This window comes from Silene latifolia, chromosome 2, assembly GCF_048544455.1.
Source record: "Silene latifolia isolate original U9 population chromosome 2, ASM4854445v1, whole genome shotgun sequence".
In the NCBI taxonomy this organism is placed as follows: domain Eukaryota; kingdom Viridiplantae; phylum Streptophyta; class Magnoliopsida; order Caryophyllales; family Caryophyllaceae; genus Silene; species Silene latifolia.
Genome location: NC_133527.1, coordinates 193,456,656 through 193,469,948, shown reverse-complemented (window position 1 = coordinate 193,469,948; position 13,293 = coordinate 193,456,656). Strand labels below are relative to the sequence as shown.

Here is a 13,293-nt window from a genome sequence, read left to right as displayed (position 1 = left end):
CATACATTTTTGGTTAAAAATACATATATAAAGCATTTAAAAGGAAAATATGTCATACTCCTATATAAGTAAATTACTAGGAAAAATAAAAGGATAATAGAGGTAAAGAGATTGAGAAAAAATAGGTGTGCAAAAATTCAAAATGGGGCAGACAAAAATTGTGCCATGCGAAGAAAACGGATAGGGTGATTGCAATTTTATTCACATTTACATATTTTTATTCCTATTTTATACCTTTATTATCTATCTGTTCTTTTCTTTTTTCTTGTCCTCGATCTTTGTCTTCTCATCCAATAAATTTACTTTTATCGATTTAACGACAAAGATCAAAGAGGAACATTTTTGTTGTTAGAAGAATTTTGAATAATATTTATTGTTGTGGTGTTTAGGGGTGTGAATTCGAAATTTCACCACCCCGACACCACGTTTTTGTTATCAAGATTAATCAATTTTTCACATTTTCCCGTCACAGGTTTGCATTACTTCAATACTACCTTTACGTGGCTTAATCAATGACATTATCCTGTTTTATGATTGTTTTTTAACATTTTTATTATGTAGCAGATGTTAACTAGCTTAGCTGGTGACCCGGTTTAAAATCGCATTTTACATTTTTATTATCTAGTTATGCATGTTACATTTGATAAAATATCTAGATAATCAAGACAATGATAATAATTAACTAATTTTAAGTATACATCATAGATGTTCATATCATAAGATTCACCTGATCAAATACTTTATTTTTCCTCCAACTTGCTTGATTAATTAATTTAATCTATAGACAAATTGTCACATCATATGTTAATTAAACATTTGTTTTAACAAAACATTGAACTTTATTATACAAATCACCTTTGAAAGATTGTTTGAATGGCTATTGGTAGGTCATCTAAAAGACTAATATTAAGATAAACTTTACACATTGTTTTAAAATATATTTAAGTGACATTCTTTGTCTTCTTTTAGTTTGTGATGATGGGGACATTTAATGAGAACTTTTGTATATTTTTTTTTTGGTACCTTTCACTTTCCATTAACAACTATTGATTGAATATAAATAGTGTTTTGCTAATCATTAGAATGTCCCTGAATTTTTCTTCTTTGATTTTCACATTATATTCCTAAAAATTTAACTCGGAAATAATCATCAAGCTTCGGTTTTGGGTTCCAGTAGGGTAAGCACAAAATCTCATTTGAAACTGTCTTAACTTTAAGCCTGACTCTATTCATGCAACATTAGTTCATGTAAATATGTTGCAAGTTTAAGACGATTTTATAATATTAACGTTGGGTAAGAGATAAATATCATGTTTTAAGTATTATTTTTTTTGTATGCTTTTGAATAGTCTTCAAAATGTGTTTCAGTTGACTAAGTTGCAAGTCTTTGTGTAGAATTTTAGTCTTTTTCCCTTTGTAATAAAATATATTATTGTATGTGTTGAAATGTTGTCTAAATACAGTTTACTAACTGCATAAGTTTCTTAATATTTTATAGGGATTGCCAAAAAGAAAGTGTTTATCACATGAACTAAAGATTAATTAATCACATTTGGAAGAAAGCAAAGATCTCTTGTCAAGTGTCACTGATTTTATTGAGGTAACTTTAACTTATGTGTATAAGTAATAATTAGTCTCTCTCAAGACGGAAAACTGGTGAAATACATCCAGTTTGTATAAATAGGTCATTTTGTTTTTGTTTTACCTATGTTATTTTAGTTGTTTGAAGTTGAGTCAGATATTCCCGTCTTAAACAAGAATTTATGTAATAAATTAATGAACGAGATTTTTTTTGAAAAAATTTTAATTTAATTTGCAACTCTTGATGTATGTGCAAAAGTCACTATTACTGATGATGATGTTTGTGATGAAAAATATTAAAATGGACCACCAAAACTTGCAATATGATTAGCTTTTATATAAAAATAATAATTTTCTGGTGGCAATGTCTTCAAAATATAATAAAGGTAGACAAGTTTGTTACTTATGAATATGATGTTTCAATGGAGCATTTTCTCAGTTTGAAACATATATAGATAAAGTTATACATTTGTGTATAGGGGAAGTACTCTAAATCCCAACTTCAATTGTTTTCTGCATGTTTTATTTAAAACAGGTAAATTTTCTGTTTTTTAGTGACGGTTCATGTTAGCCGACCTAAAATCATTTATTTCCGACTAAAATTTAGTTGCTGTTGTTGGTGGTTGATGTTATTTTGTTGTATGTATATTTGGAATTCTTTGATTTCGGAATATAATGGAACAAAAAATAAAAATGACTCGTTAAACTGTTTGCACACTTAATAATCGATGTCTTTTTAGTTCTGTTTCTTGTTACAATTAACATGAACTGCTGTTTTGTTGAATTGAAATGATTTAGGTACTTAATTATCGTCTTCCAGCTAAGAAGAGCGTGAAATCTTCTTTATCGGGTTTACACAATTTTTGTTGGTAGTCGTAAGGAAATTAGAAATGGGGGGATGTGTATCGACTTCACACTCAAGAGTAGCTCCACACAGGAAGAAGTATACCCGGCATTCTAGAAAGGGGCATGGAAAGATTAGTACACCCATCTGTGATGCACCAATCAAAAGGCTTAGTGATGCTGGAAGTCGTATTTCAGTTAGCGAGTTTGTTCAAATTGATTTTGAGAAGGGTGGCACTACCACCTGCAGACGATCAGAAGTTTCTAACAAGTCGTTCCATGTTACTCAAGTTCACTGGAACCATGTCGATGAAAATGGTATCCTCACCTTTCCTGTAAAATTTAGCAAATTTATGTTATACTAGTTCACCCTGGGAATTGGGACGGTTCTGAAGGATGATTCTACCAGCTGACCCCAAATCATTTCGGGATTAAGGCTCTGATGTTGTTATATTGAAATTCACAGGCATATGTCAGGAAGAAGCATGGTTTGATTCAGTAAGCATCCTAGATTCCGAGTCTGATGATGACTTCAGTAGCGTATTTGGAGGTTAGTTATTTACTGGTTTGTTAATTTGTCGATATGATTGCATTTTAATTTCCTGCAGTCTGATGTAAGCATATATTTGGGCATGTCTGCTAGATGGTAAGCTACTCAATATGTCAAGCCTATGGGCAGGTTCACAATTGATACGTCCCCAAGCCGGACTTTTGGTTCCGTGTGCAGACAACGAGAAGGTAGCACCACCCGGTTCCTGGTCTGCCATTTCCCCTTCAGTGTTTAGGGTTCGTGGCGAGACTTACTTTAAGTGAGTTGCTGATTTTATTCTCTGAAATTTTTTCACCTCACTGTTTATGTAAATTCTTTGGACTGATTTTTGACAATTTCGGAAATTCAGAGACAAACAAAAAAGTACAGCACCAGGTTACTGTCCATATACTCCCATCGGTGTTGATTTATTCGCTTGCTCTCAGAAGATTAGTCACATTGCTCAGCACCTTGAGCTTCCCTCTGTTCAAGGGAACGGAAAATTACCGTCTCTATTGATTGTTAACATTCAGGTTTTTGCCACTTTGCCCTATTAGCTTCAATCTTTATATCTCCCACTCTTTCTGAAAATGTATCTCATTACAGTAGCATTCCTGTGGTTGTCTTTGCAGATGCCTGCATATTCTCCGTCCATGTTTATGGGTGACACTGACGGTGAAGGCGTAAGCCTCGTACTGTATTTCAAACTGTCCGACAACATTGACGAAGAAATTCCATCAGAATTCATCGAAAGCATCAAGGTACTCATGTCTGATAGATTTTTTTTTCAAGTCCATTGGTTTTGATTTATTCGACGTGTAAGAGAATCTGTCAAACCCTAATGCAGAGATTAGTGGATAATGAAACCGAAAAGGTTAAAGGGGGGTTCAGTAAAGAGTCAGTGGTTCCTTACAGTGAAAGACTTAAAATCTTAGCCGGAGTTGTAAATCCCGATGATCTTCAGTTAAGCTCAGCTGAAAAAAGACTCCTGAATGCTTACAAGGATAAACCAGTGCTATCTCGGCCTCAGCATGAATTCTTCAAGGTTTGAGATACACATCTAAATTTCGACAAAATTAGCAAAATAAATCGAATTAGAAATATGATTTACTCATGCTGTGGTTCTCTGTCCATGCAGGGACCTGATTACTTTGAAATCGACATAGATGTACATCGTTTCAGCTATGTACCACGAAAAGCTTTGGAATCACTCCGAGAACGCTTGAAATTAGGAATTCTCGATCTAGGATTGACTATTCAGGTACTAATTACCTTGTTTCGGGTTTTTTAAGGGTTCAGATAGTTTTTTTTTTTTTTTTTTTTTGTGGCATTAACACAATCACTGCTGTTTTGTTTCGAGTGTAGGCTCAAAAGCAAGAAGAACTTCCTGAGAAGGTGTTGTGTTGCATGAGATTAAACCAACTAGATTTTGTAAATCAAGGCCAAATCCCGACTTTAATGACAGTAAATGATGATTAACTGCAAAAGAGCTTAGCTTGCAGCATGAAGACGATCGACACATTATTTGTATAGTTGGTTATTGGTATTCTTCATTGTATTTTTTAGCCAAAGAGAAAAAAGGCCAGAAAATAATGAATCCAATTTTTTTTCCTAATACCATATTTCCGACATGAATCAATGATAGTTTGCCATTGGTGAACTAACTGATCTCGGCATAGTATTAGCGCCCGATAGTAAATGAAGATTGTTACAGAAAGTATTTATTTATATCTCATATTCTCATGTACAAAAGAATACATGTCAAAAACAGTAAGCAATATAGTGTATAGAACATGGTACTGAATCTCAGTTTGAAATTTGATCTGGCTATTGGTAGTTGTGACCTAATGTCGACTGTTATAAATATGACCTATACGTCTCAAAATATGATCACGGTAAACTTCAAAACCTTTACTAATCGGTCAATATGCAGCAACAGGAAGTCAGGAACTGTCAAATACAGTACAGCTGGGAAAATCCTGTTTCTAACAGTCTCCGCTTTTCCGGTGTTTAGAAATCTGTATTCTTTTATCTTTTCCTGTTATAGCCAAGGACGACAGGAAGCCGTTTAGGTGTTACGGGCTGTTGAATGTTATAGGTAAAACTGTAAGGCCTGATCTGACTAATCTGAGAGGTGCTATTGTTGGCGGTACTATGGCTACTAGTCCTGGCAGCCGGAGTGTCGTGAATGTGCTTTCCTTCGTAAGTTGTAACAACTGGTTTATGGTCTGTGGCTGCACGCTCGATATGCTTACGGACATTGCATCCTGCATAAGTGCATTTATACTTGTATAGCAACTCCTGTGTAAAATACAACATGTTTCAGCAACCACCATACATCGCTTAACTGCTAAGTCTGATTAACCCAACTAAGGTTTTCGGAATGGTATAAGGTTGGACAACTCAGGTTGTGCCCTAACAGCAAAATACAAACATGTTTCAGCAACAACCGTACATCGCTGAACTGCTTAAGTCTGATTAACCAGAAACCCAGCCCGGTCAACATTGCCTCTAAATCCTGTAGCGGATGTTAGTGCTGAAGTGGCGGTGTCGTCTGTGATACAGCATCGTTATCCGCCATTTTCATCGTCTGTGTTTTTGTCTTCCACTTTTTGAGTGCTGTTAATTGGAGCGAGCAGAAAATAGATTTTTGGCTTGTTTTGGGTGCCGACTATTTTGAGTTCATGACAGGCTTTTCGAAAGTACCATAAGACACGAGGTGTGAGACCAACTGTCGCGATATTTACATTTTTTATTTTTTTTTTGCAATACGCTTTATTTATTTTTGTTCGAGAAAAACATGTCATGTTAACTGTTAAGTAAAAGATGCTAACTCGAGATCAGAAGATCCAACATTTGTAATAGCAGCTTCTTTATTTTTATTTTTCTAGGTATTCCAGTTACGTAACTACTCCCTCCATTCCGGTCATTTGTTTACCTTTGGTTTTGGCACAAAGATCAAGAAAAGAGGAATGGGCAATTATTAGATGACACGTGGACCAAATTAAGTGTGATGATCAAATCCCCCATCAAAGGCATTCCCAAAATAGAAAGGTAAACAATTGACCGAAACGCCCCAAAAATGGAATAGGTAAACAAATGAGCGGAAGCAAGATAGTAAATCGTTCATGTTTTCGGTTCAAATTGTTACTTTCTAGTTTCTATATCCGAGTACCTTGGGAGAAAATTTAAGAAAATGGAGAGGGGTAGGAAAAGATCATATTAATTGATCATATGTATTCATATCCTATTCTGAAACGAGAAAGATCATGGATTCCATGTTTTATATTTCGGCGACTCTTGTTTTTCCAATACAACAGTCAATACATGAATTTTGCATCAGACAATTCTAGCATAAATGGACAAACTAAACGAGCAAACACAATCGCAGGAACATGCGAGTTTTTTCAAAAGGATTTTTTGCATTTCGCCACTCGTTTCTTTAAAAAAAGGCCATCGTAATCTGAAGCAACACTATAGCTAGCTGATATATTCACTAAACAGCGTCACCCATGAGAAATGGCATAGTTCAAACTTCAAAGCACCAAAACATCAAAATCAAAATTACACCCAACTCCCCAAGTGCCCCCTTTATTACTCAAATCACATACCGCCTAAACTGGACCTGACCCTAAAAAACCCATCAGGCCAGCACAAATAGTAGACTATAACTCGCCGAAGACGAGAACAAACGAATACCTAATGCCGATTTCCCAACACAAACTTATCATAAAGATTTCTGACTGATTAGTAGGAATATAAATCTTTACTCACATGTCAACACTGTTTACCAATCACTTCCACTTAACCGTCAACACTATTCACTAATCACTTGATCTACTTCCGCTAAACCAAATTGTTGACCTAACCCAAAAATTCAAGTATAATCGCAGGACCTGCTATTGGCTCCTTATTTTGTCCGAATTTCAAGTATAATCGCAGGACCTGCTATTGTTGACCTAACCCGAAAATTCAACGAAAGCCACACAGATAGTATAAATAGAAAACTTTGACCGACAAAAACATTTACACATCTGGAACGTTCATCTAAGCGGGAATGTTACATTTGGCTTAACTTGGAGGAAGTAAATTAAGAACCAACAACACAAATAGTATACACAGCCAAACACAGATGTCTTTATAAAGCTTCAAAGCAAATCAGTCGAGTTCCTCAAGCCACCCCGAAAATTGAGCAAACAGTAAAGAACCCAAGAGTATAAATCTTAGCAAGCTAAAATCAGATATAACATACTACAGTATGTCTTGAAGACTCATGAACACAACTTAAGCAAAAGTAAGATTATCTACTTGCCTCCTCCAATGTCCTTGACACCACAAATTTGTTCCTCTCCCATAGCCGACTGAACACTCAGAATCAGGTCTTTCCCCTCCGCAAATCCGGTCTTGATCTGTCGGATATAAAACATTGGATTATGTAACATTTCAAAAGTAACATTTCACACACCTGGTGAATAACTTCCCCCCACTAACACAAAAACGCAGAAAAAGTAACAAGAATCCTAGTTGTATAATCGTGAGATGATGTACAGCACTTCATGCAGAAGCCATCTAGATGTACGTGCAAAGCATTTAACAATGGTAAGGAAATCTTATAACGGGCGAAAAAACATCTATGGGCTACTATATTGTGCATTTTAGCCAAAAATCAACACTTACTATATGCAGCTAAATTCTCTCCTTGTAAAAATGAAAATGAGTTTTAACGGTCCATTTTGTAAAAATGACAATGAGTTTTGACGTTTAGCACATAGGTTAAGGTGTTCCAATTCCTTCTTTCTTCTCCACTACTACCTAATGACTAATGGGCGGTAATGGGAAAACAGTTTGTTAGACCCAGGACAAGTATATCAAATTTCCATTATCATTCCTTTATTTTATGACTACATTACCCATACCAAGAATTGGTTAAATTATATTGTTACCTCACAAACCACTCGGCTTCTAGCAAATGAATATCGCTAACATTAGCACCAACTAACATGACTCATAGTTCACACAATATACAGCCTCACTCCAAGTTGAGACGGGAAAATCATGACAATGTCAGTACAAACCTGTTCAAGCAGTTTGTCATCTTCTGGCAGCTTCAAATCATCCTTAGTGCCTCCGTTATCAGTCAGCAGACTAACCTGAAATTTGAAAGATCCATGTGTCAAGCAATGGACAACAGGGAAAAGAAAAAGCTACAAGCCCAACAAAGTTTCTGAACTTACAAAGTCATCCTCGGATATGTCAATGAGCTGGTAATCGGTACGATTAACATGTGGCACCTGAAAACCAGCATGCATTCAACTTCAGATAAAGGGCAGAATAACATGATCAACCAAACTTAAATATAAAGATTAAGAAAATTAAGAAATCTAGGACCATACATCACAATTGTGAGACGAAGGGACAATATCTTCAAGCTTCTTGCCATTGAAAATATCAATAGCAACAAAGTGACATTTTGCATGACCATGCTTGCCAGTCTTGGAAGTGGAAACTTCAACAACCTGTCATGCGCAAATAACAAAGTGTGTGAGACTTCATCCCAGCAAGTATGTCAACGGTGCATTGCTGGACTCGCTCAACCCAAAATGAATTGTTTATCAGTTTGAGCATGTTATATCACGACACTTACTTCAAATATATGTATATAGTACAGTGTTTTAGAGCGTGGAGGTATTGGTTGTTATGTATACGTTTAGAACTAGGTAACCATGTCCCAGCTTGCTCCACAACTTCATAACATAGAACTTATTATCGACAGTCATTCAAAAACTCTTCAAGGCATTTCAGGAAAATCTCCTATATATATTCAGAATGAATATGCAACTGCAAAGGCTACAGGCAAGAAAACGGCCTGATGCTAGACTTCTCAAAGACTTCAGAAGAGCAAAACACTTGAATTTAACACTTCCACGTTTCTAATAACCTCCCACAATCTCGAATAGCCCCATTGATTAATGAGAAGTGACAGCTCATACTCATTTGGTAAAGAATAAGCATTCCACAAATAAAATTGTGCACGAAAAAACAATATGCTGTCCGGCAATTAAATCATCGTCACCACCCAAAAAAATTGGACGTGTTAACAAGTAATCACAAGAAAAATCAAAGTATAACAAAGCACTAATAAAAGCAAAAGAAAGACGAACACCAGATGGTTTCATACTCCCTCCGTCTCAATCAAAGGTAAACAAATGAGTGAGAGGGAGTGACTAACAAGATATTCCGTAATTGATATACACCGTAAAAAAATTGAATTCATCGACTGTAGAACTGTTTTCCTATGCAAACAACATAACCTCCCAAGCTCTTTGAGAATGGCCAAATTATTGATTTATCAGTCAAATTTCAACGTTTCTAGATAAAGGAACACATATCACACATAAACAATATCATCATAACTTGAACAGCCAAAACCCTACGATTACAACCACAATTTATCAACATATCAATCCATTTCTGATAATTTCCACAAGAATAACTAACTGATTATGATCATTACATAATTCCTGACATATGAACGATAATTTAACAATAATTCAATGAAAACCTAATAACAGCAACATAGCAAAATTATAAATGATTGAAAAATTGACGAAAATTGGAGGAACAAAAGGGAGGGAAAAACCTTGCAAGGACGATTTTTGATGACGATATAACCACTCTTGCGAATAGTACCAGCTTGTTGAGGATAAGTTTTGGAAGCACCTGCGTCTCCCTTTGATTCGAATTGATGTTCTTCGTCCGACATTTTGTTTCTTACCCAGAAAAACCCTAATTTCAGTGGAACTTCCTCGTATTTGATTTCCAAAAGGGGGAAGAATTATTTGATGTTCGCGTGAATTTGAAGCGTATTTGATTTTTTACTTTCCTTTTTTATTCGCTTTTTCTACACGGCGTATATATGTAGCCTTTTCGCGATAAAAACATTTGTGTTTAGAAAATGTTTTACTTTGATTCAAACATTACATAATTTTACTCAATTTAATACGGAGTACATTTTTTTGTCGTATTTTTCATTTGTGTAATATTGATTAAAAAAATCCAGTAATGTAATTCTCTCAACTCCTACAATATAAGAATACTATCTCTCAAATTAATCAAAATTTTCAATTGTCAATCTCATTTTGTATGAAACGTGTACTTGATTCGTTAATTATGAATTATCATATTATTTGCTTGATTCATTTTTTGGCAAAAGTTTGGTTGATTCATTAGTGTGTTAGGATAGGGTTTGGTGTTTGTGTGGTGGTCTAGAGGTAGACCGGTGGGACGACGAGATGGTGATTGAAAAGACGACATATGCGGTACGCAAAGCTGGTCCTGAATTTTTTGAAGCCCTAAGCAACATGATAGATGGGCCCCCTTCAAAAAACATATAATACATAATAAAAAAAAATAAAACATACGATACACTATTACATATCTGTTGTTTATACAAAGTTTTAATCATAAAGAGATGGGTTCCATTAGCATTCCGAGATGCAAGATCATTGATGATAACATCAATTTCAATGTTTTTCAAAAGCTTATTCTCGATTAACAAAATTGAAAGATTGAAATTTGAAGATATCAGAGCCCCTTTTTAAATTAGAAGACGAGTTTTTGCGTTTAGAACTTGGAGAAAGAGGATTAGACTACTATAGAGGGAAAGCTTAGTGGGAGAAGGCGAGCCCCTTTTGTGAATGTATCATAAGGGACGTCGATTTAATAAGAAATAGTAATATATTTGTAGACTTACCTTTTACTTTAGGTCTTTTAACTACTCCCTCGATTCAATTCCAAATTATAAGTTTCTCTTTTGTACACTATTCACAAGTGAACATTTAATGTCAATTTTCTCTCGATATATAAGTGAAAATATATTCATGTGAGATCTTATTTGATTCGTCTTTAGGAGTACATTAAGAATATCTAACTTTTATAATTTTTGCAAATACGTAACTTAAGATATTTACTGCGTAAAACACGCGTTGACAAACGTGAAAAAGCAAATTTGTAATGTGGAGTTAAATAAAGCGAGTAGTTTATTATTTTAATGGAAAGTTGTTATGTTGTTTTAAAGTACATTTATATTTTAAATTTTAAGAGATTGGACCCCTTATAAGATTGGACCCTTGTCATTTGCCCACCTAAGAGCTGGCCCTGGCGATACGTGTGGTGATTGTGGTGGGCGACGCAAAAGTGGCCACTACTTTATCAAGATATTGATTGTTATAAGGGGTGGTCGTGGGTTTGGACAATGGTCAACGCAGTGTTGGTGGTTGACGACTTTTTGGACAGTTGAGCAGAGGTGGCGTAAGTGGTGGGTGGTCGGTAAACGTGTACAAAAAGAGAATAACTCAAAGTTAATGTTCAAATATATTGATTCATATTGATTCGAGACCTCAATTCAAATATCGGATAAATACGAATCAAATTATTTCAGATCAGGTCATTTAAATCGGGTTTACATGATCCACTATTACAACGTACAAGCCATAACCATGTTTATGCACTTGGGCCTAGATGCCTAGATAGGCTACCAAAAGGAGAGTCGCGACACGAAATTAGTGAAGGTGAATAGGTGATAAGCATTTATTGATGCAGGTAGTGGGAAAATGGGACCCATAGAATCACAGGCTTCTGTTTTTATGACGTTCTGATTTGATGCTTGAAACTTGGGAAGTTGTCAGCAAGACATATGTGCAATCATGGTCCATGGAACAATTTCAGGCATGCTCACCATTTTGGCATCATCCCATCACCAATTGTTGTTTCTATCACAAATTATAAAATAATCAGGTTTCGTAATATTACAGGTCGGTTCATTTTTATAAGAAAATTATTTATTTAATTCTAATAAATAGAAGTTCTTTTTAGTAATGAGGTCGTGTTTCATAGTATAAAACCGTTTCACGCAATAACTAAACGACTTTAAATAGTATTCTCAATCATTTTTTTTAATTAAAATACTCGCGAGAGAAATAGAAAAATGTAAACAAAAAAATAGGAGATAAGACAAAGGAAATATTAGATAGCATTGGTATTATTTAAGACTGTAACAGTGTTTGTATATTATCAATTTTACAAAAAAGTAATTATGAAAAAAATTATAAAATTATAACTTCAAATATCGATATTTATAGTACAATATGTCAAACACAAAGAGTGACGGAGTCATGATTTAGAGCCAACCGGGGGGCGAACACGTTATAATATAGAGTAACCTAAAATTTTAACTAAAAACTTCAAAAATTTCCTATGATTTAGAGTTAGTGGGGGCGAACAGGTAATAACAAACGTTTGGATCTAATTTAAAAACTTTTTTTTTTGTGTAAAACTGTCTTATACAAGACTAAATGATAATTTACCAAATAATTTCCGCTAGAGTAAGTCTTGCTTAAGACGGAGTATCTGTCTTAAATCGTAAAACTGGTTAAATACTACCACATGAAGAGAATAAAGACAAAAATTTTAGCATTTTCTAAGTAACTTACCATATGATTATATACTTGATCGTCTTAAGCTTAAGACGAATAATTTCCGTTCTAAATGAGAAAACAAAGACCTAGTGTTCACCTAATCACCTGATTAGCTGCACTGGTGCTATTCAGTAAAAATTAAAGCCCAGTGCATCGTTGTGAGCCCATCAAAATATGCCTGAAACATTCCAGTGGACCTGTTCAACATGCAGCCCAATTTGCCAACCTGGCTGCTAAAGGTCGTCGACAAATTACTAAATATCGTCGACAATTTTAATGAACTTCCTAATTTGCCCCTCCCTCACATTCCCCCTAATATTTTCCTTTTTATTCAAAAACTACCTATCACATTCCAATTTTTGAAAAAAAACAACCCGAGTCAGATTTTGAAGAAAAAAACCCGACACAAACGTATCGACCGCATCTTTTCCGTCACGAATTCAAACATTCAACAAGGTATGTGATTCGGGATTAAATTTTTTTTGTAGTATTTTGCTTAGTTTGTAAATGTGTGACGGAATTAGGATAGATGCCAAATTAGTGACGGAATTAGGATAGATGCTTTGATTTCAATCGGATTTAGGCGTGTTAAGCGAAAATCAAACGCAATTATCGTAACAATTAATCGAAAAAAAAAAAAAAAAAAAAGGAAAAACGGAATTCTGGGCTGGGACGAGGAACTTCTTCGTCCAAGACCAGGCCCAGACGAAAGGAGATCTCGTCTCATATGGGCTCTGGACGAAGGAAGTTCTCGTCTGGGCTGGATGTTGGACGAAGAATTCCTTCGTCTGGCCCAATTCTCGTTTTTTTTTTTTTTTTTTTTTTTTCTTTTTGTTTTAGAATATCTCGTCTTGTTTTGTTATA

At 34.9% G+C, this 13,293-nt stretch overlaps 2 protein-coding genes across 7 annotated transcripts; one reads left to right on the top strand and one right to left on the bottom strand.

The window, feature by feature from the left end:
- Positions 1-232: 232 nt before the first annotated feature.
- Positions 233-4,757, top strand: LOC141644123 (uncharacterized). Of its 6 annotated transcripts, none has more exons than XM_074453580.1 (10): positions 268-472; positions 1,499-1,600; positions 2,380-2,742; positions 2,891-2,974; positions 3,104-3,233; positions 3,324-3,486; positions 3,586-3,714; positions 3,801-3,998; positions 4,092-4,214; positions 4,319-4,757. In XM_074453580.1, the coding sequence occupies exons 3-10, from the start codon at positions 2,472-2,474 to the stop codon at positions 4,430-4,432; spliced, it is 1,212 nt and encodes a 403-aa protein (XP_074309681.1). In that variant the 5' UTR covers positions 268-472; positions 1,499-1,600; positions 2,380-2,471; the 3' UTR covers positions 4,433-4,757. The 6 variants fall into 6 exon arrangements, with proteins under 6 accessions (XP_074309682.1, XP_074309680.1, XP_074309681.1 ...); XM_074453577.1 differs by having other exon boundaries at positions 3,068-3,233; XM_074453578.1 differs by lacking the exon at positions 268-472 and adding an exon at positions 521-1,178 and having other exon boundaries at positions 3,068-3,233.
- Positions 4,758-7,068: 2,311 nt separating this feature from the next.
- Positions 7,069-9,903, bottom strand: LOC141644122 (eukaryotic translation initiation factor 5A-5). Its single transcript, XM_074453575.1, has 5 exons — positions 9,594-9,903; positions 8,347-8,469; positions 8,188-8,244; positions 8,029-8,103; positions 7,069-7,362 (listed from the first exon to the last, which is right to left on the bottom strand). Exons 1-5 carry the CDS (start codon positions 9,714-9,716, stop codon positions 7,258-7,260), a joined length of 483 nt encoding a protein of 160 aa, XP_074309676.1. The 5' UTR covers positions 9,717-9,903; the 3' UTR covers positions 7,069-7,257.
- Between the last annotated feature and the right edge of the window lie 3,390 nt (positions 9,904-13,293).

Coding starts and splice junctions, on each gene's coding strand:
- LOC141644123 (XM_074453579.1), top strand. CDS start 2,472: ATGGGGGGATGTGTATCGACTTCACACTCAAGAGTAGCTCCACACAGG. Junction 3,234..3,323: donor CGTGGCGAGACTTACTTTAA/GTGAGTTGCTGA, acceptor TCGGAAATTCAG/AGACAAACAAAAAAGTACAG. Junction 3,487..3,585: donor TATTGATTGTTAACATTCAG/GTTTTTGCCACT, acceptor TTGTCTTTGCAG/ATGCCTGCATATTCTCCGTC.
- LOC141644122 (XM_074453575.1), bottom strand. CDS start 9,716: ATGTCGGACGAAGAACATCAATTCGAATCAAAGGGAGACGCAGGTGCT. Junction 8,470..9,593: donor TCAAAAATCGTCCTTGCAAG/GTTTTTCCCTCC, acceptor TGCGCATGACAG/GTTGTTGAAGTTTCCACTTC. Junction 7,363..8,028: donor ATGACAAACTGCTTGAACAG/GTTTGTACTGAC, acceptor TATATCCGACAG/ATCAAGACCGGATTTGCGGA.